Source organism: Orbicella faveolata, unplaced genomic scaffold (assembly GCF_042242905.1).
Source record: "Orbicella faveolata isolate gen_17 unplaced genomic scaffold, um_ofav_v1 contig_3, whole genome shotgun sequence".
NCBI classification, from domain to species: Eukaryota; Metazoa; Cnidaria; class Anthozoa; order Scleractinia; family Merulinidae; genus Orbicella; species Orbicella faveolata.
The window spans coordinates 2,878,476-2,903,158 of record NW_028301558.1 but is presented as its reverse complement, the minus strand read 5'-3'; the positions used below and the strand labels follow the sequence as shown (position 1 = coordinate 2,903,158).

Here is a 24,683-nt window from a genome sequence, read left to right as displayed (position 1 = left end):
TATGCTTATGCTTATGTCGTGGCTGTCCTCACTAGCTCATAAGCTTCTTATGCTTATCTTTATGCTTATGCTTGCGTCGCAAGTGAGGACCGGCCTTAACTCCCTAGCGAAACAACAACTTGAACTTTAGACTCGCACGTGATCAGGTCGTGCTCCTTGAAACCGCAGCAAATTTGTGAGCCAGCCGCCTTCAAGCAAATGATTTCGTCGCAGTTTTTCTTCTAGTTTTGAGTTGGGAGGTATAACAAAACACTTAATGTTTCGTCTCGGCTTCGCCACGAGGAACATTGAGGGTCTCGGGGAAACAAAAGTCACTGTGTCCCTGGGGGCCAGTCATTGAGTGCTTATAGAACCGTGAAGGCAAGTTGTCAGAAAAAAATGTGTACGCTATTTGTTTGGCCGTAGCCTCATTGACAATTCAATCGAGCTCATACCTTACTTGTTAAATATATTGTTCTATTCAAACTAGGTCCCAAAGAGCAAAACAAAAGGAAAGATTTGTCATTATTCTTAAATGTTTGCAAAATGAATCTAAAACGTACGAGTAGTTTTCAGAAACTGAGAACCAACTATTGTCTTCCAATTGCTTGCCATGATCCATGACGTTGAATTCAGCTATATTACCTAGCTATTAGCGTTGAAAAGTCTATCCACAAAAAAAAAACTTACTGCACTGAAGGTTCCTCTTAAATCAATATTTCCGCTTGAATTCGATTCTCCGTCGCGATGGGAGTTAGCCAAGGCAGGCGTCTGTGAGAGCCGAGTGCTATTGTCCTTGAGAGTAATTATTGTCTAGAAAACAAAAAAATTAATGTTATGCTGTCCTTTATATATCTTTATCCATACATTAGGAGAGCATATTGGGGCATTCTGGGTGCCCCCTAGGCTAATAATCTATGTCATGCGCCGTTTTGGGACTTGAAGACAGCCATACAACCTGACAACCGGAACTTTGGACTGCTCACAGAAGTTATCAATACCTTTTTTGCAGGATATTTATGATCTTTCTAATTCTGTCATACTCAAATGTGGCCATTTTCTTTGGTTATTTGCGTTCCGCGTGCATCAGGATCTGAGATGTTCGTTGACCCCTATATTTTTCTTTCGCTAGATCACTTTCTGTTTTCCTACGTTTTGTGGAAAAAAAAAAACTAAACTTTTTGCCCCAAGCACCATCAGATTCTGCTCTCCTGAGCTACTTGATTACAAGTAGCTGTATGAATGCCTCTTTAAGGGTTACGTTTTACAATAAAGAAGGTAACGTAACATACCGTACGGGTACAAAAAAGAAAATAATAAGTTACCTCACTGTTGACTCACGTACTCATGTTCAATATTTTTAGCTGAAAACTCAGGAAGGCAATGTTTAGTATCTTAGCTTGCTCCAGTTAGATTTTTCTGCATGGAATTAAGCTGAGTACTTCTAACCCTTCATCTGGAACTTGTCCTTTTGTACTTCAGTGAACTTGACCGATTTTAAGCAACACAATTGTACCTTTGAACGGCCATTTAAACTCATAAACTTTTGCTTCATTTGACTTGCAAAAGGCGGCTAATCTTCACTAATACTTTTTCGTTTCCCGGATAAACCTTTCTCGCTTGTCACAAATTTTCAGAAAAAGGACTTCTTTACTCCTGGTAAGTCTGGATACCAGCCGTGTGGCCCTTCAGGCCGGAGGTTATCTCAATTTCCGTAGCATGAGGCGACTAGGAGTATTTCTACTCCCACTTGGATGGGATGCTATCCATCGCAGGGTTACCCCCAGCATTAAATTTGCCGGCACCCATTTATACACCTGGGTGGAGAGAGGCACCGTCTTGCCCAAGAGCACAACACAATGTCCCTCGAACCCGGACCACTCGATCCGGAGATGAGCGCACTAACCGTGAGGTCACCGCGCTTCCACATTAAAATATACTCACGATGTAATCTTGCACCACAACATTTAAAAATTTCCAAATGCACTTTCACTGCGACCACGAGATGGTGTAATACAGGACGCGTGATGAATCACACTGGGTATAAATAAGCTAGTCACATGCCAGCTTCAAGTAGCTTCAAGTGGGCTCGGAAAACTTTGAAAAGCCAGACCACTTGTGAAAGGACCTAAATGTCAATGCAAAAACAGGATAATGCCAAGTCTTGCAATGAGACGTTTGTGCGCAATGATAGATCAAAAGGATTTTTTGTTGTTTTTTTCGGATACCGTCGGGCATTGTTAGGTTCTACAGTAAAGCAAAATGTTTAAGAGGACAAACGGAAAAGTAAAAACTCGAGCGAAAGGTTAAGTTCATGTCTCCATCAAAGCAGGAAAATGGTGATATTTAACGTGACTCTTTTTAATTTGTTTGATTATAAAATATGCTTGAAAATAATACAGATAAAAACTGTTATAAAAGTCATTTCTGTTAACGAGTCCATAGAATAAGGCCTTTTCTATTTCTTTGATTACAAAATATCCTTGAAAATAATTCAAATCTGTCAAATGAGAAAACGTCATGTCAGTCAACGAGTCCAGAGAAGGCCTATTTTTAAAACTTCTTTGATTACAAAATATGCTTAAAATAACGCAAATACAAAAAATTTCAAACATCATTTCAGTCAACGAGTCCAGCGAAGGCTTTTTTAAAAAATTTCTTTGATTACAAAATATGCTTGAAAATAATACAAATTAAAAAATGTTTCAAACGTACCGGTGTCGCAGAGGTCATGGGTTCGAATCCCGTTCAGGCCTGTTTTTTTTTTGTTTTGTTTTGTTGTTTTTTTTTTCAGGCTTTAAGAGCAATTGCCACTAACAATCAAAGAAATCGTGGCCACGGTCCAAAAATCGATTTTGCTCATAATTTGCCAGTTTGAAGGCCTAGGTAAGCAACTGACGGAAATCAAGTTAGTGTTTTGAAATATCCAATATAACGGCAGAAATTCACGAAAAACGGTTATCGCACCAAAAGCTTAGATTTCACTTCGCTATAATCCGAAATTTTACACTTTTCAGCTTCTTGCTGCACAGTCGTTTACATCGCTGTGAAACTTTCTCAACTTTAAATGTATACATTGATTCTTCCTTAATCAAGACATAGTGATCATTTTTATTTCTTGTGTTTTCTGGCCGAACTGAGCCCCGATTAAGGTTACAGTATACCTTCGGGTCGGCAATTTTCTTCAAATTTGGATTTTTGGGTCAAAATAGAGGTCGAAGAATAATCTCTAATTTCTGAAAAATTTTTTTGAAAAAGGCTAAATATTGGCGGAGAAATGGCGGTTTTACGTTTTCACCGGAAGTAAAAGTTTACCTCTTGATTGACAGCCCTATGGCGCGTATGCAATCAACCGAGACGATTTTCGCGGGAATTACTTATATGGATGTCACGAATTGACTACTCAGTTGATCAGCATTGTTGTTCTGACTACCCAGCATTTTTTATATTAGGCGTGTCTCTATTAAGTTATAAGTAAACATAGACCACGTTTAAACCATGGACCGGTTCGAAAAAGCGAAAACAGCGAAGAACGAATGAAAATACATCAATGAGTGAAGAAGCGAAAGTTCGCCACGCGGATGAAGCTATAGTTATCGTATAAGGCGGGCAAATATTCGTGGTGAGAGAAAAGAAAGGTTCTGTAAAAATTTCGGAACTTGACAGCAATAACAGGGATGCTGACAGAAACTCTTCTGATGAGTCCGATATCGACGAATCGTCGGACTCATTGAGACCATTTGAAATATTATCCATGCACAGTTGCTCACACACAGTAGCTCTCCGCGCTGTCTTTTGTTTGTTTCCTTCGCTCAGCCACTCTAGCGTTCGTATCCTTTTTAGTCTTCCCTATTTTGCCAGACCAGCTTCAAGAAATACCGAGCTACAGAAAAATTATCTCTCTGCCTTTGGTTCCTTGAGCGCATTGCGAAACACAAGAGTTTTTTAGAGATTCGCGCGTAAATTTCACCAGGAGGTTAACGGTAGTAAACTTTCCCTGCACTGACATGATTGGCTTAGTTACCTGAGAACCCAGTCGAAGGCGTTTGTGGACGGAGTTTGTTCGCAAAGCAGAAAATTTTTCTTAGCGCTGTTTTCTCGAATAAATTTTTTCACTTGAAGCAGACACTTTAAAGAGTTATAACTCAAAGGAAATTTGTTCAATTGCTCTTAAATTTGGACAGTGGCTAGTTTAACATATAAACTACAAAAGCGTGTCTGGGAATTGTTAATTTCGAAATACTTTTTCTTCGAGAGCGATTTTTGTACGATCACTCCACATTTTTTTAATCCTATTTCGAAAATGTTCTGTAACTTTTTACTGCAATCGAATATGCCAAAACGCAGACACGTTTTTTAAGCGCTTTGGGCCCTGAAACCGAGGAAAAAATTAAATTGGCGAAAAACGAAATTCGCTTTGACTTGTAGCTTTCGAAAGGTGATTCGGGCGCTCGCATTTAGTGGTCGTGAAAAATTCGACAATTCATTTTCTTTCAAAATTGTTGGTATAGTTTGATAGCCAGCTCCATAAGCTTTAATTTGATATAGGGGTTTAGTTATCTACAGCTTAAACTGCACGCGCTACATCGCTTGCGCGCGAGACACCCCTGAAGGTATACTGTAACCTTAAGTAGACATACTTTTCTAATTAAAACAAAACTCAAAAGTTATGCAATTTCAGTGAGGAAAAACGCTGACCGGTAGTGCTTCAAATCGTCTGATATTCTAGCAAAAGACAGTTCAGTCGATGAATTTTAGGCTTACGGATTCATTTTTGTGGGATCTACCAGCAATTTTGCATGAACGCCGATCAAAAATCGAGAAAATTGCAATTCAACCCCTTTGAAATTTGCAATGTAACGCAACACGCTAAAATAGGTAAAAATCTTTTGTTGGCTTGAGACACTGAGGACAATGAAAGCCTATTAATGTCTTTAAAGTTTGAAACGCTTTAGAAATAGTATTTAACTTAGAAATTGCCTGTAACAGCGAAAAAACACGAGTAGAACCAAACTTAATCACTCCCTAACTCTCCCTGTTTTGTGTCACGCATGATACACTTAGCCCATGCTACGATCTTGGAAATGACAATCTGTGGCGAAGGTCAAGTAATTTATGCAGCTTCGGGATAAGTGACGGAGTGTTTGAAGCGTTCAAAGTATTTCCCCACCAGTTGCTCTTAGATTCCCTTTGCGTTTAGATAACTCCTCCCAGAAGCAATTCAAATCTGCGGGAGCAAGGATATTCGGGACGGCTAAAACGCACTGTTTAGCTTTCTCAGATAACAACGCGTACTAGAGCCTTACACTGCAGTCCGCGGTGCTACTATGCAGCGACTACGTGACGGACTTGGCAGATGCGTCAAATCTGTGGAAGATGATGGAGCTTTCTCCAGAACTCAAGCTTCAATCGCTTTTTCAAATTATGCGATATTCAGCTATCAGTTTGCTTTCCTTTGAAGCTTCGTCCAGGACAAAAAGCCTACCTTTGCATTCAGCTCATTGATCGGGGTGGAAAAAGAGACGTCAGTATCAGTTTCATGATCAACTTGCAGGGCGAGAAAGGAAGAGAAAAGAGTTGAATTGCATTGACAACGCTGGGGTGGGGATGAGAAAAAACTCCTGATAAAAATTGCCTTGTTTACAAACCAAATTTGTGACGCCACGGTTGGTTTTCATTGCTATCTAGCACTGTAGCATGAAGCATTTTTGTAGCCAATGTTGCTTTTTATCTGGTCAGACTGATTTTAAAGTATAAGCCGACAGGTGCAAGTCAAGGCGGAATATGCGTTGTTATCATTGAGGAGAGTTTCTGGTTCTCTGTTCATCAAAGATTTCAGTCGTCAATGGCGCGCCTGAGCCCACAGGGAAGAACTGTTCTGAATCTTCTAGTGAATTCACGGACTTGAATAAATTTCCATTTGCCGTGTGTGTAATTTCCACAGATCCTTGAGTGACATGTATCAACTTCTGGACCTGTACCTAATCAGGAGCCGGTCATGGGCTCCTGACCTAATCAATGAGATTGTCGATTCCAAGAAGTTTCTCGGTTTCTCGAAACGCACACATTCGCCAGAAATATTCTTCACGTATGTCTCAATGCGATAAAATCTGAAGGACTGTTAGTGGCTTTTGATATCCTTGTTACACTATATGAGCGGTATGACCGTAACTGCGTGCCGGCACAAATTCCACCGTATTGAAGAACGAACTCGCGCGGGGCGTCTCTAACTCATCAAGCTTACTCCGATTCTTCTTTGATGAGTGCGTTGTTTGCTTGGTTATCGATACGACATTAGCTTTTCGCGGGAATAGATAGCCTCCTACTGGCGAGCGACGGCATAAAGCTTGTAATCCCTAACATCGTTCCAATATGTATATACTATTGAGACCTTTTTTACTTCGTTCGGCGGGTTAACTGGGCAATCTTCTCTTATTAATGCATGATTTCGCACATCAACAACAAAGATCTTGTTATTAAAATTTGACTCATTTTGAACGGTGAAAAAATGGTTTCAAATTTGTTTCCCTTGAAAAATCGCTCGAGCGTGACACTGGGCAGCGAGAAGATGGAGAGTGCGATTTAAAAGTTTGGTGTTTCTTTTTTTTTTTTTAACTCTTGTCGGCGATTTTTTAAGTTAAATACTACTTTTAAAGCTTTTCAAATGTAAAAGACATTAATAGGCTTTAATTGTCCTGTCTCAAGCCAACAAAAATGGTCTTACCTATTTTAGCGTGTTGCGTTACATTGCAAATTTCAAAGGGGCTGAATTGCAATTTTCTCGATTTTTGATCGGCGTTCATGCAAAATTGCTGGTAGATCCCACAAAAATGAAACTGTAGGCCTACAATTCATTGACTGAACTGTCTTTTTGCTAGAATATCAGACGATTTGAAGCACTACCGGTCAGCTTTTTTCACAACTGCCTAAATTGTGTATATAACTGCAATGATCAATCATGTCTTCATATCTTTCTCCGCAGTTCAAATATATGATTTTTCATATATTCATTTGCGGACATCTCAATTTTTAGCTAAGATTAGAATTTTATTCCGGAGTCAAATCAATAACGGATTAAAATCTTTTTTTAGCAAATTAGTTATTTAGATTATCCCTGACTAAAAAGTAACATTGAAGAAAGGTTATTCTGTCTTTGATTTTCTTGGCGTATTTTCCTCTCAGTTTATTCTGCTTGTCAATCTTCTTCTGTTGTTTCTGCATCCTTTTATCGGTCTCTACCACCTTCCGTTTAATGGAGGACTGAAGCTGCGTCTTAGCAGAGGCTTGAGCTGCGGCAATCCTGCTTCTGTTCCATGACGCTCTGTTCCCTGCTTGCTTCTTCTTCTCCATTTCTTCATTCCGCTTACTTTCGGCTGCTGCCTGCTTAGCTGCAATTTTGGCTGCAGTAGCTTGGGCGGACGTCTCCGCGGGGTGTGGTCGGCTAACTCCAGCCCTACTGCGCGCGCACTCTCGGATGCGCTGCAATACCTTTACTTTCCTCTCCTCGGCAGCGCGCATTTTCTCTTTCATTTCCTCCAAAGTGCGTTCAGGCGCGACCTTTCGCTTTCTAAACCGTCGCGGAACTCTAGTAGGTGGGCAGACCGTCTTCTTGTCTCCAACAGGAATGTCGAAAGCGACCGCGGTTTGCACCTTTCGTGGGAGAGTGGCGTCAGTTGAGCTTAGTGGCTAAATAGCGTGGCCAGTATTGGAACTTGAAGAATTACCGTAAGCTTGGAATGCGAGGATTTCAAACGCAGTATCCACTAGTCGCCGATTACGGTCTGCAGCACGAAGCCTGTTATTCCTATTGCTTCGCACAGGTGGCACACTGACTCTTTCGTTGGCCAATGCGCGCATGGCAGCTTCTATTTCTTCGAGCGAGGAATCATCAGAATCGCTTGAACTGTCATTGCGGAGTGAACTCTTGCCCCGGACCGGTTGTTCTTTGTCTTTCCAGAACTCTCGGTCCTGAAAACACGCCGCGCATTGGTTGGCAAGCTCCATTGTACTCGCGACTCGTCGCGGCTCCGGAAAAATCATCATTGCTGGATCGATCTTGTTGTTTGCAGATTTAAACTTTGACAGTAGCGACCCACACATCTTGCGCAATCCAACTTTGATTATAATGTATAAAAATAACCTCAGAAATATTTGTTCAATTATTGTTGCTTGCAACGCGCACAAACCGTGTCAACAACTTTCCAAAATGAACAAACTTCTCGTTGCCTTGGATTCGTTTATTACGTGGAAAAACGTCAGCATTTAAGTTGACGTACATTCGAATAACACGTATGAGATTTTACAGTGGTTTAAATTTTCCTCTGTAATTGATTTAAAATTGTCAATTTTAAAGGTCAGGTACTCGCGTTTTTCGCGCGCTTTCTCTTGCTTACTACTGGTCACTTCCCAATCACTAAAATATTTGTTAAAATATGAACATGCAGCAACAGAACATGAATACGCAGTCCACAGCGGTCTAATGCACTGCGCGCGCGCAGTTACCACTTTCGTTCTCTTCCGGTAACATTTGAAACTGTTAACGGAACAGTAGACTTTCTAAAAGTCCTTTCCAATATTTCTTCCCGGGCCTGTTGGCCTTTTCTCGCGACTTACGTCGCTCGCGCTCGCGATTTCGTCGCTCAAAAATAAATAAGTCAAGTAGGTCGAAAGCTTTAACGAGGCTGAAGTGGGAGAAATGTCTAACTCACAAAGGCAAACTCACAAAGGCAAGGTGTCATTACACTTATCGAAAAAACAGGTAAAGACAAAACTCGTCTTGAAAATTGGACACCGATTTCTCTCACTAATGTTGATACTAAAATAGCATCCAAAGTAATAGCAACACGAATTACTAAAATTTTACCAGAGATAATCCACAGCAATCAGACTGGATATGTTTCAGGTCGATACATAGGGGAAGCAGCTAGATCAATTCTAGATGTCATGGAATACACTAAAACATTCAATATTCTGGGTATATTATTATTCATAGATTTTGAAAAGGCATTCGACAGCCTTGAATGGAATTTTATGTTTAAATGCTTAAAAATTTTCGGCTTTGGTCACAGTCTTGTAAGATGGATAGAAACATTTTATAGTAATGTATCCAGTTGCATTATTGTCCAATATGCAGACGACCTCACAGCTATTTTATCGATTAAACATCCGCACAAAATCTCTTTAAATTACTTGATCGTTTTGGAAAACTATCAGGTTTAAAGGTTAATTACACTAAAGCAGAGGCAATGTGGATTGGTTCGTATCGTGACAGCCCCGAGAGACCATTATCTTTAAAATAGTAAAAAAAGCGTAAAAAAAGCGCAAAAGCTATTGGGGTACACTACAGTTATAACAGAGAAGTGTCTTTTCAGAAAAAATTTTTACGACAAGATTACCGAAATTTAAAAACAAATACATCAGTCGAGCTGGAGAGGTCTCTCTCTATTTGGTAAAGTATCAATCATTAAAAGTCTTCTTCTCCCTAAATTGGTATAGATATTTTCTATCCGCTCATCTCCCTCGGAATTTATATCACTGATTCAAACGATAATATATAAATTCTTGTGGAAAGGGCCTGGTAAAATAACCAGAAGCGCTACAATTAATTGTTCTGACTATGGTGGGTTAAATCTCACTGATCTAGAGACTTCAATTAAGTCTCTTAGATTAGCATGGATTTCGAAAATTTTTAATCCTGCACCGTCTCCATGGAAAAGCCATCTTGACATTTGCTCAAACCTTATGGAGGTTTTTTCCTTTTTCACTGTAACTATAATATTAATGACTATCATATTAATTCGATTTTTAGTGCAGAGTGCACTATTGGGATGGTTTAGGGGGCTGCTGTTCGGTAAGGCACTAACCCGCTAGCGCACTAACGTTGGAACACAATAAGGTGTAAACTTTATTATTTGTTTAATTAATTTATTTCAATTAATCAATTAGCTTTTCGGGAAGGGGCCCAGGTAGGGTAAGTAAAGGTACCCGTGTGCATTTCGCAAAACGCGCCTTGCTTACGTCGCTATCTTTCATAACCTGACAAAAATATATATATGGTTTTGCAAATCTCATGCTATCCTTCTGGTGCTATTCTCTTAAGAACAAAAGAAATTTGCTCCAAACGCATGCGCAGATTAGTTAGTGTCAAAGTCACTATATCTTAGCATTCTTGTCCCCAGAGGTCGTGCTCCTTTTGGTCAGCTCCAAGAATCGCTACCTCTGGGAAGGTCCAATTTTTTGAGCATGCGCAGAGTAATCGTTTCGTTTTGTCAGTCTTGACTCTGAGCACGCGCAAAATGACGGGAAGTCCGTTAATCGTGGACTTCCAGTGTTGGACCTTCCCAGAGGTTGATCCTAGAGGTCGCGATTCTTGGTGCTGACCAAAAGGAACGCGGCCTCTGGGGACGAGAATGACATGTTACGAACGTTGAGTGCTTTTCCTTGCGGTAGAATCAACATAGCAAGTAAGACGCATGCGTTCTAACTTTGCTAGCGTGATAAACTCCGTTCTCGAGTTCAAATGCACGCTTTTTTATTTTTTGAGTAATACCGCGCTCTCGTTTTGGCCGGGGATAACAGCTATATTTCAGGTAACGTCAGTTCTCCCCTATTTAGTGCAAAGAACGCTTCTGTGACTGCATACCTTCGGAATCTTCCCAACCTCGATTCAAGAAATGTCGTCTGCTGTTTTATAACTATTAGGTGTTTGCCAGGGTGCAGATAAATGACAGAAACAATTTGCTTCTCCTCAGCTTGCTTGTTTCCTCTTCTCTGAAAGAGAGCCAAAAGTTCATATTCAGCCGAAACATTCCCGCGTTAGTTAAATATATAATGTAAAACTAGTAAAATTTGTGACAAAAGAAACTTCATTATTATTGCCGCAGACTCCGCCGCCACCAATTAATTTCATAAGCCGATGAGTTGACTGTGGGATATAACTTCGGTCAAGTAAAGATCTCTACCTTCAATACTTCTCGTTGAAACGCTCCTCAGTTGTGTTACTCGATAGCATTGTGTATTAAGTTTCACGTGGTTTTATTGTTAACACCAACGCTGGCAACAGAATAAGAACGCTCTCTTCCGTGACTCGACGTGATTATTTGAGAATAAGATTAGTTCTTGTTTATCGGTGAAATGAAAATTTCCGTTTTGAATAAAACAAAATCGTTCCTCTTCGACTTTTCAGCAGATATTTCACTTTTATTTTCCATTTAACTCCAGCAGTGAGTAAAAAAGAATACACATCTTTCTTATATTTTCTTGGAAACAAAGGTACCTTAATGGACACATTGGTAAGGAAAACAAAAGTATCAAGTTACAAACGTTGGCGTGAAAAGTACAAATTGTCACATTTGCTGCAATGACTTTAAAACCGTCTTGACAAACGGTAATTGGAAGTTATTTTTGGGCAAAACACATACATAAAACACACACACTGCTAAGATTATGTCTTATCAAGTTTTTGTCCACTCATATTCTGCAAAGGGGAAAAGGCCTAGTTGACTACCAAGGGAGAGAACAGCAGGAGTGAGGACCTGTGTGACTACTATATCAGAGCCGGAAATTACACTCTGTACCATCTGAGATTGTCTCACTAGTTTGTTTAGAAATGCTGCAGTGGTGGTCTGAATTTCGCTCAAATTTTGCGACGGATTCTTAAGCTTTTGACCCTATAATTTGGAATAACTGTAATATAAAGATAGACGGCAAACCGATCTGTTATCAAAATTATATGAATGCTGGGGTAATTTTTATCAGCGATTTACTGTATTCTCGGAACAATGTTGAATCCTTTAACATAGCAAAGGACAAGGGACTAATAGGCTCAAATTACTTGACGTGGTCTGCTGTTCGTTGCTCTGTGCCAAAGCATTTAAGGAATCTCATCGTCGATAGAAACGTTTTAAATACACCCGAGTTAAAATTTGATAACAAAGATTTTGATCCTCTCCCGAGCAAGAGTGGAAACTTTTATGCTTTTCTCATTCAAGAAAAAGCTAAACATTCAAGAGGTTTCTATAAACTAATGTCAGATTTTAACGAAAGTAAAGAGGAGACTCGAAAAGTGTTTGTACTGGCAAAATCAGTTGTTCTTGAAACATTTGTACAAATTTTTCAGATCAAAATTTTAAACGACATTTTGGTTTTGAATACCTGATTAGCAAAAATCAGAAGGATTCAAAGTGATCTTTGTACGTTTTGTTAAACCTCTCGAGAAACATTGGAACATTTCTTTTATCGATGCTCCTTCTCAATAGAATTTTGGACTAAATTTGAAAACTTTTGGTTGACAATAGTAGAATAGTACGCTCTTGGGGGGCCCTAACCAATCAGGAGCCAGCAAAAAATGACGTGCCAGTCTCTCGACCAATCAGATTGCAGCATTTGCTGACGAATTAAAAAGTGGGCGTGGTTTGAAAAAATTGATGACGTCACAGCTCAGGTGATGTCCAAATAAGGACCGTTGTCATCAGCGATAGTGGTGAGTGGTGATTAAAAGTTTTGAGGGGTGCCGTAGGCGTCAGCGGCTCGCGCGCGCCAAGGTCAATGTTTTTGAGGGGTACGTAGCGCGTAAAAGATCAGGGTTGTGCGCGTGCGCTAAAAAGGTCTCAATTGACACAATTTAAATGTGAATAAATGTCTTTTAATTATAAAGTAACAAGAAACGTCGGATCATTGTCCGTTGATCAAAATGTGAATAAATTTGGTTTTTACTATTGATCAGTTCGTGGCGGAACTACAACAGCTCCATCAGGGTCTCCACGTTGTCCATGTCGGCATCGTCTAATTCGGTCGGTCGGTTCCACTGGTAACCGTAAGGGTAGGACTGGAAGGTCTGGCGATCGACGACGCGTTTATCAAAGACCAGTCCGTACTGTTTGGTGCGGGGTCCCACTCGGATCTGTTTGCTGGCGGAATCACGAGTGAAGAAGTTGGGGTTGACGACGGGAATGTTCCTTCGTTGGTCGAGCGGATTGGCCAACTCTTCCAGTAGGTTTTCTTTCATGACGTCATAGTTGAGTTGTTGGGAGCCGCGTGCATTGAGAGTGAACCCTCGCACTTTGCAGCAGACTTGCCGAGTTTGGTCTTGTAGCCGTAATTTTTGGGTCCGGCCGAAGTGAAGTCGACGATGTAATCGTCAGCGTCCAGCTCGTTGGTCATGTCGCCCAGGTAGTCGCCTAGGGGAATGTCGGTTTGACCGGGTTTGTGGGAGTAGACGACGGAATCGGTGTCGAAGTACAGCACTTGTTGCTTCAGTTGGTCGAGATACGAATAGAGCTTGAGACGGGCCCAGCAGGTGGTGAAGGTGGCCACGAAGATGTTGACGCGCCCGTTATCGATTTGGTTGTCGCGCAGGTCTAGGTAATCTATTTCGAGCACGTCGTCGGAGCAGATCCGGATGGCTCGGATGTCGTGAAAGCTGTTGGATACCAAACCGAAGAGTTCAGCAGGCAATGTGGCGGTTTCGGTGTGTTTCTTGTGGAGGTTTTCTCCGAACTTGCCCCAGAAGGAGTTGAGCATGAGTTTGGCCGTGGCTTTCCGGCCGGGATTTTTCTGGATCATGGCGGTGTCGAGGGAGATGCCTTCTCGTTCTTTGTATTGGCGCACGTAGCGTAATTTGTCGTCGGGGGTGAGGCACCAGCCGGGATACCCGGTGGATTCTTGTTTGATTTTTAGCCAGGTGTTGACGTAGTCGTCAAAGAGACCCTTGCGTCTTTGCTTTGGGAGAAAATTCCACGCCTCGTGAATGTGCAGGACGATGTACCCCTGTCGAACCGCTTCTTGAATTTCGGGCGTGCACCAAGTTCCGCGCAAGGCGCGCTGAGTCTCCGTGTGCGAGCACCGCCACGATTTGTCCCGCTGAGGAAGCGGCATTTGGTCTTGGACGCAGGAGCGGCACAGAGGAAAGGTGAGTTTACCGGCCTGGCGATGCGGCAGCACGGGATGGCAAAGGTGTGGAGGTGGAAGGATGTCGATGCAGGCCATGCCGAAGCAGTGGTGGATGTCTTGGTCGGTGGGGTTGGTGAGGATCTCGGGATGTCTAACGGGGTATTCGCAAGTCTTGTTGACCCACGGGTACGGGGAAGTCACGTCCACGTATTTGATTTGTTCGCCCTGGCTCTGGTCGACGGAGTGGTGAAGACGCACGGCGTTGGTTCTGCCACCGAAGAAGGCATTGCGCGGTTCTAGGGGGTCCACTTTCTGGTAGGCGGCCAAGAATCGTTGGAGGGCCTCGTTGGTCTTGACCTCCTGATCCCAATCGCACTCCCACACGATCTTGAGATGGTAGCTGTGCTGCTTGAAAAGGGTCTGTTTCTTGAGCGTGTGCTCGTAGAATTCTTCTAGGATACGATCGGTGTGGCAGTTGGGATATCTGTCGCGTTGGCGGGGGAAACAGCGAGAACACCCGTGCCAGAGACAGCCGTGGAATTCGTACGCGGTGTTGTTGTGTACATCCAGGCCGTCTACCAGGACCTTTGCCACTCGTTGCTCGCCCCCATTGCCGGCGTGCTTGATGTGGTCTGCACGAGGCTCGTCGTGGTTGGGGCTGTCACGACGAAGAAGGTGTTCCTGCCACGCTAGCCACTTAAAGGCCTTGGCGGACTGGTTGGATCGAGCCCCGTGCCAGCCGCGAGGAGGTTCGGAGGCGATGGTGTCGGGAGTAAGTAGTTTCTTGCGCCAGAACCGGTGGCACGAAGAGGCGACCGTGTAGCATTTTTCCATGGGGTCAAAGCCGGCCTTTTGCTTGAACTGCTGTCGGAATTTCTGGCAGCCCGCTTTGAGGAGCTTGACGTCGCTGATGCAGTAAGCCTCCATGTCCCTTTTCAGATTGAAGGTGTAGTGGTTGTGGACCTTGTCGGCATACCAGCGCTCGAATTCGGATTTTTTTCTTGGCAGACATACCGTCTGGATCGTAGCTGGAGGCTGGAGGCATGGGTCCCCGGTACTCTTGGTTTTCTAGGGTGTTGAAGAGATGAGGGAAGAAATCTTTGGTCAATTCTTGGATGCCGAACGTGGCGGGAAAGTTGGCCAGCGGCATGGGAAGAAAGCAGAGCGAGTCCTTGAAGGTGAGGCGATCCGTCTTGAAGGAGAGGATTTTGGTACCGAGGGTGATCTGGTTGGTGACTTCTCGGTGATGATGGTAACAGTAGTCAAGGAGAAACATGCCGTCGTAGCCCTTGAGGTTGTGGAAGATGACGATGACGTCCCAATCGTCGCCGTCTTGGTCCATGGCTATTTCCTCCAGCCAGTAGAAGAATTGGGTGGTGCAGTCGGGTCCGTAAAAGAACACTTCTTGGTCCTCTTCGTCCGTCTCGGCGCAGAGGAGGATGGGAGATTGCACTCTCTCCTGGTCCACGGTGGCTTCGTAATCGGCGTAGACCTGGAGAGGAGGATCTCTGTCTACCCGGACACGACGATCGGGAACGTCCGCCGAGGGTTCACTGAACGGACGGACATTGACCTGGTCGCGATGGACCCTCTTGGTTTTGGGTTGGTCTTCTTTTTCGGGGATGCATTGGATGAAGCATTGGTGACTGCACAGCATGACCTGTTTGCCGCAGATGCGGCACTCGCCCCGTCCGCACACGTGTTGTGGAGCACGACGATTGCCACCGCGACGCACTTTATGGTCTAGTTGGTAGACGTGACAACAGTCTGGGCACTTTTTGTGGGTGTCGCAGATGGATTTGATGTTCGGGCCCCGTAGTAGCAGGTGGGAGATGAAGCATTGGTGTCTGAAGAAGGCACGATGGCAGAGGGTGCATGGTTTAGATGGACGCGGAAACTTGTCGGTCTTTTTGGCTTCGATGTAATCGGGGCAGTCCTTTCTTTTGCAGACGGGGCACCATTTGCCATTGAAGGGATGATGTTTAATGTCGTCGTGGTCGTAGCCGCGGTTGCATTCGTGGCAAAACTACGATTTGTTGAGGAACCCGCCGAAGGAATTGCAGCCGTCGTAGTGGCCGTCCTCCTTGATGAGAAGAATGCGCTTGTCCGAGTCTACGGGTCCCGCGTAAATAATCATGTGCGGTGGGTCGATGGACAGGACCTTGATCTGGTACCCGGGTAGCGCCGCCTGGAACATGTCAAGTTCTTTTAGGCCGCAAGGTCCTTCGGGGACGTTAGCCAAGCGATGGAGTTCCTTGGCACGGTTGGTTTGAATGGGACGACCTCGCAGCATGTTTTTGTAATCTGCATCTGTCGATCCCCCGTCGACTCTGGCCTTCATGGTGACGATGGCGCGCGCGCAGCAGAGTTGGTCTTTCTTTTGGATGGTCACGCGCGACCGTTTGACGATGCCCCGGACGGCCGCTTTGCTGGGTCGGTATCGCTTGCCGTGACCACTACCGGGTCCGGGAGTCTGGATGAAGGTGGTCTCCATGGTGAAGGTGTCATCCGGGGTGAAGTCCTGGTTGGAGTTGAGCTTGGCCGCGAGAGATTGGAGATAAGTGTCCAGTCTGGCTGCCTTCTTGGAATTTGCGCACGCTGAAGGTGGCGGATTGGAAGGCGTGCGTGAAGGCGCTGGACTGCATGGTGAAATGGACGGTGGAATGGGGAGTCAGGCTGGGATCCTGGTCGATTTGTCGCTGGATGGATCGTTGCAGTGCGCTGGTCAGTTCTTGGCCTAGGTTGTCCCTGGCAGTCACGTCTCGGTGTTGTTTGAGAGTGGCTTCGTATCGACGTTTGTTCACCACGTGTCTCCAGTTGCGTGGGGCGCTTACGGGTCGCAGTTCAAAGTCTAGGGGATGGGTGGTGGCGCCGCCGCCATATTGAGTGTCGTCATCATCCGAGAAGGCTTGGTCGTGTGATTTTTTACTGTTTTCGTTTAAGATCTGGTCGATGGCCGGATCGAAGATTCAGTCATCGTCGTCATCGAAGATCCATTCGTCGTCGTCGCGGACTCGGTCCAGAGAACGAGTGCGACGTGAAACGTTGAGTCTGGGCGAGGGCACTGGGGAGAGTGACCGACTTCGTCTTGGAGTCTGCAAAGACATGAGGACACACTGATTGAGGACGCGTACAATGCTTTTGTATGAGGTCAAACACAAAAGTTTTTATTGGCTAATAACACATCCAATCATACGTCAGCGGAGAACGATTTGTTTTTTCTCGTCTACATTATTCAAGGCATCTTTAGGGGCCCATTAACCCATTCATGCGCGCGCGCGTTGCTAAGAAGGTGAAATTTCAATTCTGGTCACTTACGTCAGCCTGAGCGCGTAAAATAATAACTCAAAAGCTTGCAAATTCGCATACATTTTAGGTGTTTTTTCTTTGTGTTTCGCAAAATGCAAAGTAAAAAAAAGTACAAGCAAAGACAAAATAAGAGAAAGACAGAAAAACAAGAGCAATAGAAAGAGAAAAACTAACTCCGTGTGGCTTTGTTTGATCTTACCGAAGTGCGCTGGTAGTGTAAATTGCACACGCGCTGATAGGGTAACTTCCAATAGATATCGGGCGCACGTCCAGGTTCTTTTAAATGCTAACGGAAACGCGGTTTTTCATTAAATTACGTTATTAATTCTATGAGACCATATCCCCAGGCTTTCTTTAATCTTGCATAATCCACAATTTCGTCATGAAGTTTGTCCAATAGTTCCTTTTCTTATCAATAATATGTTGCGAAAAGGCTAGTGAAATCGCATAACACTTAAACCTTTTTATTCCTACATGACCACGTCCCCAGGCTTTCTTCAGTTTGGCGTGAACTAAAATCTCTTTGAGGAGCCTTCTTAACAAGGTGTTTCCTCTGCTGTCAATGATATGTTGCGAGATGGCTAGGAAAGTCACAAAACACTGTATTTCTGCGGGTAACCAATCCGAGTGACTCTATGAAAAAAGGCGCGACCAGATTTCAGTCAAACAAATGGCTACGAAGTGACTTTGCAACACGTTAAACTATCAGTACTTACGGCTTCGTACAGATCCATAGGGCGATTCATCTCAGCGTCGGTCAGCTCAGCCATGATCAGCGCGCGTGGTAAGTAAAACGATTTTTAGGCCGCTCCTTTTACACGCGAGCTTGAAAAGTGATTGGTGCGCCCAGTTTTGAGGAGATACAGCGCGCGCCCAGGTCAGGTTGACACCGCGGAAATACGTTTTTTGACGTCACCGTAACTGGTCAGTGGTCACCACCATCAGGCTGTGCTGTCCTTCGATCGATCAGTTCTCCGAGATCAGTATTTTGGTTCGTTTTAAGGTCGAAAATATCCTTGATACTTCTCGTTATTGGTGAGTTTGATGTCCTTAAATGGGTTTTTAATACTCAAACAATGTTCCGGTAATGAATAGGGGTACAGGGGAGTCATTTTGTGTGGAGTAATGTGTAGTTTGCTGACTCGAGCCTGGATCGTGTTGCTTCAGTCGCCCTCGCCTCAGAATTGTCGAAAACAACGATGGACACGATGGGTATCCAGCAAAGCAGAAGATTGGTTCTGTATGAAGCTTTTGCAAGGATTTTGAAGACTAGTTGGATTGCAAGTGTAATTTGCATGAAGTGGTTAAGGTACATGTAAGTCGGGACCGTTTTATTCACACTCACTTTGCGCCGACATGTGGTGCTTGTTCATTCAGACTATATTTCGCAACGCGTCAAAGAAACTTTGATAAGAATTTGTCTTTAAAGACTGGCTTGATTGGCGTTTCTATCACCTTTCTGACTTTCTGCGCCTTTTGGAACAGGTGAAATAATTTTTTTGTACCTGCCGTTTGCTGTCAGAATAAAACATTTGTTCATTTCATTCACAAGATATTTCTCTATCATTAAAGATTGTTTAAGCCTACATTTATATATAATGGTGGCGTTTGCGAAGGGAGTAGAGATCGAAAATATTGTGATTTGTTGGCCGCAGCGAACGCTGGAAATACTGAAAACATTCAAGACCGCTCAATATGTTCGGTTCATAGATCATTTTTCCTCGCTTGAGGTCTTTTTTGTTTACATCGATTACATGTTGATAGTACATGGAAATTTTCAAGACCGTTTCCTTGTACATGTATGCACAGGTAACTAAATATTTTAAAATGCCCAAACACCTGAATTTGTTTACACGAAACCGCTTCCACTTATGGGATGTGGTCAAGTTCCACAACTTTGGATGCTGAAAAGACATTCAACATTTCAGAGAGGCAGTAATCAACTCTTCAATGAAACCCACTAGTTTATTTTGTTTACTCAGTCATTTGAAGCTTTTCGATTTCTATTTCCCTATCTTATATGTGCAGTGTATCAACTGATATAAATAATTGACTGTTGTTGTTTTTCCTTTCATTTAATTTAATTCAGATGAGCTTTGCTCAATCACTACAAAATAAATTATTTTTACATTGTATGTGCTTAATGAATCAGACATGTACATATCACGTGCTTTGAATCAATATGACATTAATTATGATCCCCTTAGTCATAATATTGTATCATCCTCCCTTCTGTAAGATTCTTAACTTGTAACCACTTTATTACAAGACATTATAGCACCTGATGGCAATAAATTATATAATTATATGTATTTATTTTTTTTCCTGTGATATTTGGCTAACAAGTGGGTTTGTTTATGCCACTGTGTCTCTGAATTCGCTTACTGTCGTCTACAAACCATTGGTAATATATCTTCGCTACATCCAACTCAGATACTAGACACAAAAGCATGTATTAAAGAACAGATACATTTCTTACAAATTAATATTTATTGCATTTAGTTCATCACTTAAGTTCTACAACATTGCTTTTCTCCGGTGAGAAATTTTGTGCAAAGTCTGAAGTTGTAAGTTGCAAAAACAAGTTCTGTCAATAATTGCGAATCACTTAAAATCAGGCTTTGGTACTGTAAACTGAATGGCGGAAAGCAAAGAAATTAGAAATTGTCTCAAATACACAAGTGATAAAAGAGATAAACTTGACTGAAATCTACAGACTCCTTTTTTTAGGTTTAGGGTTAAGGTTAGGCCTAAGGGACAAGGTGGGAGGTGCGGTGGCCTTGTGATTAGTGCGCTCAGCAATGGATCGAGCAGTCCGTGTTTGAGCCCTTGTCAAGGACACTGTGTTGTGTTTTTGGGCAAGACACTTTTACTCTCACGGTGCCTCACTCCACAAAGGTGTACATATGGGTACTGGTGAATATAATGCTGGGGGTAACCCTGTGATCGACTAGCATCCTATCCGGCAGGGGGTAGTAGAAATACTCCTAGTCGGTTCATGCTACAGAACCCGAGATAAGCCTGGCCTGATGGGCCACTTGGCTCTATGCAGACTTTACCTTTTACTTAGGGACAAGGTACTGCATCAAGTGGGGGAAGAGACAGCGGAGTCAGAACCTCCCACTTCCCATACCTCTATCTCTTGACTCCCACCCTTGTTCGTCCTGCTCCTGCCCCCTGTAAATTAAGAGACTCAAAACACATCTTAGTCATTTAGCTGCACACCCCTTGGGCATTTCCTTTTCCTTCGTTTTCAGCCTTGCTACTCTTACCCATGTCTTTCAAGTGAATGACCTATGACGTAACCACTGTCAAAGGGTTTCATTTTGGACCTCATTTTGAGCCCAAGGGTGAATTTTTCTTTGCCTGTCGGCCTAGAAGTCTCTAAAGACACTAAATGAAAGTCCAGTAACATTTTCAGTTCTTGTTTTTGAAAGTATTTGAAGCCTTAATGAATGACAAAAATTAGCATTTTGCATTTCTCTCCGGATTCTTGCCCCCTATTCTCCCGGGCTCCTGCCCCCTGCCTCTCCCCACCATCAACAGATGGCTGAATGTTCAGGAGAGGAGTTGTCATATGGAGAGCATTGGTCACTGTTCTCTCGGTGTTTTTACGGCACTGATGTTGTGGAAATCATCCATGGACAGTTTCTAAAAGGATTTATAACATAACTAAAGCAAAGCGCGCGCTCTGATTGGTTAATTTAGCGTCTACTATTTGCCCATGGGTGTATGCTGCTGACGTGTGTGCTGATGTTTACAAAGCAAATCTTTTGACAGACATTGTTTCCAAAGTAATGGTCGACGTTCTTTTGCCAGAAATGCGAAATTGTCTTCACAGTTGTCTGAAGATGGAACTTTGTCGAGTTACTGGTGTGCAGTCAGTTGTCATGAATAAATTTTGGCGCGCTTGTTTTCTCTTGTCATGTAAGGCTACATGAACATTTTTGTGTGATGTAGCTCAATTAAAGGACTTCTGTCGTTCCAATGTCTCAATGTTATGTTATAAAACAAATGGTAAACGCCATAGCGTGCACTATTGAGTTATGGATGCACTTGGGAGGTTTGCTAAGCACTCAAGAAGCTAGAGTCGCACTTGGCTATTGCCTCGTGCGACTCTTACGCTTCTTTCGTGCTTAGCAACCTCCCGTGTGCATCCATAACTCAATAGTGCACGCTTTGGCGTTAAACATTTGTTAATTTTGCTGAGCCAAAATAGAAAAAAATGTACAATAGAAGAAGTTTTCTATTGGGAAATCCAGATAATAGTAATATGTAAACAATTAATCTTAGAAAGTTATGCAGAGTCTCAGGCTCTAAGGTAATGTGGTCAGACATTATCTGGGTGGCCTTTCAATCAGAAGATTGCTGTGTGAATACAGGGGGGATAGCCTATCTATAACTAAAAATGAAATTCATTTATTGAGTTTTAATTGGAAGTTGTTATTACCCAGATCTTATGGTAATTTCATTGTCTTGCAATAACATATGCATGTATTTTTAATTACCCTTTTAACAGCTTTGTATTCCATGTCTTCTGCCATCTTAAGATAATCAGATGTCATGTACTTCTTGTGGTTTTTTCTAATAGCTAAATAACTTTTTTTCTAAACTCTAATAGCTATGCAACTAGTTTAAAATAATTTTCACACTTTAGAGAAGCTAAAAGCAAAATACAGAACTGCAACAATTCGAAATTATGACGAGAAACAAAGAAACAATAATAAACATGAAAATTTAAAATTTTATTTTCGCCAGCCTCAAGCTTACTGAAGTACAGTATAATTAAAATTGGATATTTTATGATAAAACATACCTCGGTGAATTCTTCCCCGAGTTGAGGCCAGATTTTGAACCCTTTTTGGGATTCAGTCCTACACTTGTTACACCAACATGTCCAAGATTTATACGAAGCACTGCTTCGATTTCGGCCAACTTCGTCCATAATTTGGTGATACCGAGTGGAGACCGGATGACCGTGTTTACTTACGCGAGTGCCCCCAATCGAACAAGTGGACGAACACGAGCTTGTCTTCCCGACGAATTTGATCGAAATGCCGTTGACATACCGATTCACACGGTTCAAGCCCATCAATTCAACAAACTTGAGAAGGTGATGTCCTCATAACACCGCTACAGCAACACAAAAGCTGCTTAGTTTTAGTCTTAGCGCACATCGTAACGTAAATTGCCACTGGCTCGCCCCTTGCGAGCATGAACTTTCACGAAACAACAACAATTTCACACCGTGTGCAAGTTCAGTTTGGCTTTGGCACAATATATAATATTAACTGAGAACTATCCAACAAATGAGCGGAGTTTAAAAGCTAAGTTTACAGTGTGCGCTCTAAGTTTTGTATCTTTTTCACTGTCGACAAGACTCGCTGCGATAACACTGTAAAACTTGCAGGCATTTTGTAGTTTTGTTAAGGTGTACCGCTGACCAGCAAAATACTGTATCGCGCCCCAAAAAACGTATTTCCGCGGTGTCGGTCAGGTTGCATTTTGAGGGGTGCCGTTGTCATCAGCGATAGTGGTGAGTGGTGATTAAAAGTTTTGAGGGGTGCTGTAGGCGTCAGTTGCTCGCGCGCGCCAAGGTCAATGTTTTTGAGGGGTGCCGTAGGCGTCAGCAGCTCGCGCGCGCGCCAAGGTCAGGTTGATGTCTGCGCGCGCTAGGGTTAGATTGATTTCTGCGCGCGCCTAGGACGGGTTGATTTCTGCGCGCGCCAAGGTCAGGTTGATTTCTGCGCGCGCGCCAGGGTTAGGTTGATTTCTGCGCGCGTAAACCCAAAGTCTACTTAAGTGGCACACGTCCGGGGCTGTGAGTGGGATTAGCATAAAGCGAAGGCGTTCGTGGCAGACTTAGGTTGTTATTCGTGTCTTCTACAGTGGTATGATGTGTGAGTTACGAAAAAAATAACCAGACCTTTTTATTCTGAACAACAAGTTTAATGTTTTTTTTCAAATAAAAAAAACTTTCACAACTTCCAACGTTTCTTAGCTTGCATGATTCTCTTAACAATGCGTTCTGTCATGGTTTTACGTCCGGGCAAATTATCGATGCCTTTGATCATCTTGGCGTCGGCTTTCCATTTGTGCTGTAAGTTCTTGGCCCTGGAATAGTCAATGTCGTGTTGTTTGGCCAGACGGTCCAGACGATTGATCCCGGGGTCTCCCCGCGCTAAACGTTTCTTCAATTTGGTCCCAGGTCCCATGTACTGATAACCGGGCCAATGAAACTCGATCCCAGTCTTGCTCAACCATTTCTGGATGTCGATCCCGTAGCCTCGTTGACGTCGGGTACTTCTTCTCCTCCCAAGTGGGGGTGCTTTTTTTTTCTTTTTATTCACTGTCATAGCCTAGTCCCCGTCTCCAAGACTCTTCAAAATCTTCCCACCCTTCTTGTAACTTTTCCGCCTCTGTCGGCTTGGCCTTTTTGCACTTTTTTGCCTTGCCTTTGGGACTGTAACCACCGTCGTCGTCGTAGTCAATACCGTGTGAACTCAGTATCTTTTTGGTTCCAGCAGATAATGGTGGTTTTTTCTCACTCCCCTTTGTACTTGTGGATGGTTTCTCCTTTTTACTGGTGGATGGGTTGGGTGGAATGGGAGGTTTGGGCGTTTTCAGCGGCTTTTTAAGACCTGACGTGGAGGGTTTGGGAGTTTTCAGCTCCTTTTTAAGACCTGTAGTGGAAAGTGGTTCTTGTTTGATGACAACGGGGGCTGGCGGTTGTTTGTTGACTCCCTCGATGATCTGTTTCAACAGATTTTCGACGGGTGCGTCGGCCATGCCTTCGGGTTGTGTCGTGCCTTGGTACGAGATAGGACCGCGTGTGCCTGTCCGTATACGTTTCACCAGTTTAGTTTCTTCACTGGCAATGGGTTTGGTCATCTTGACGGCCATGCTGTCGGGGATACGACTGTCTTTCAAAATGAGATGTTCTTCGGCGGCCAAACGTCCCGCTTTGTTCAACAAGGCACTCTGGGTAATCTGACCCTTGTAATAATCTTGCAATCGATTGAATTCTTGGACGGGTACCATCATGACTTCGTCCATCCCTGACTCAAGGTCGTATCGGGGAAATCGGACACTTGTCTCAAGGCCGTCTCGTAACAGTCTTGCCAGTATCGTATGGCTTCCTCTTTCTTTTCCAGCTTCAGTTGAAGACTTTGGACGGTTTGCTTGCCTTGACCGCACTCCGTGCACAGCTCTATGCATCCACCGGTTGGAGTGGTATCTCGCTTCGTTTGACAGGTTTCACAAAACTCACCGTATTTTAAAGCCATATGCTCTTGATACAGGGCGTGGTACCTACGATTCCAGTACTCGGACGAATCTTTCCATTGGGCTTGGCGTCGATTGGCGTCTTGTAACAACTGGACGAGTTTGGGGATGGTGTTGAACTCTTCTTCTTTTGGGCGGGGTGGGAAATTGGGTACGACGTCGATACCCTCGAGCGGGTAACCGTCTTTGTCGCGTCCTTTTACCGTACACGACATGCTCGA

The 24,683-nt window shown here is 43.4% G+C and overlaps 3 protein-coding genes and 1 pseudogene across 3 annotated transcripts; all 4 read right to left on the bottom strand.

The window, feature by feature from the left end:
• Positions 1-7,074: 7,074 nt before the first annotated feature.
• LOC110040255 (uncharacterized) lies at positions 7,075-7,930 on the bottom strand. Its single transcript, XM_020745473.2, has one exon. The coding sequence runs from the start codon at positions 7,507-7,509 to the stop codon at positions 7,075-7,077; it is 435 nt and encodes a 144-aa protein (XP_020601132.2). The 5' UTR covers positions 7,510-7,930.
• Positions 7,931-12,981: 5,051 nt separating this feature from the next.
• On the bottom strand, positions 12,982-14,796 carry LOC149106072 (uncharacterized). Its single transcript, XM_089298343.1, has one exon. The coding sequence runs from the start codon at positions 14,794-14,796 to the stop codon at positions 12,982-12,984; it is 1,815 nt and encodes a 604-aa protein (XP_089154469.1).
• A 659-nt stretch (positions 14,797-15,455) lies between these two features.
• LOC149106071 (uncharacterized) lies at positions 15,456-16,384 on the bottom strand. The gene has a single exon (XM_089298238.1). It carries the CDS (start codon positions 16,361-16,363, stop codon positions 15,896-15,898), a length of 468 nt encoding a protein of 155 aa, XP_089154364.1. The 5' UTR covers positions 16,364-16,384; the 3' UTR covers positions 15,456-15,895.
• On the bottom strand, positions 16,374-16,976 carry LOC149106070 (uncharacterized; annotated as a pseudogene).
• Positions 16,977-24,683: the final 7,707 nt, after the last annotated feature.

Excerpts from the sequence above, each read along its gene's own strand:
- LOC110040255 (XM_020745473.2), bottom strand. The coding sequence starts at position 7,509 with ATGAAAGAGAAAATGCGCGCTGCCGAGGAGAGGAAAGTAAAGGTATTG.
- LOC149106072 (XM_089298343.1), bottom strand. The coding sequence starts at position 14,796 with ATGGAGGCTTACTGCATCAGCGACGTCAAGCTCCTCAAAGCGGGCTGC.
- LOC149106071 (XM_089298238.1), bottom strand. The coding sequence starts at position 16,363 with ATGGAGACCACCTTCATCCAGACTCCCGGACCCGGTAGTGGTCACGGC.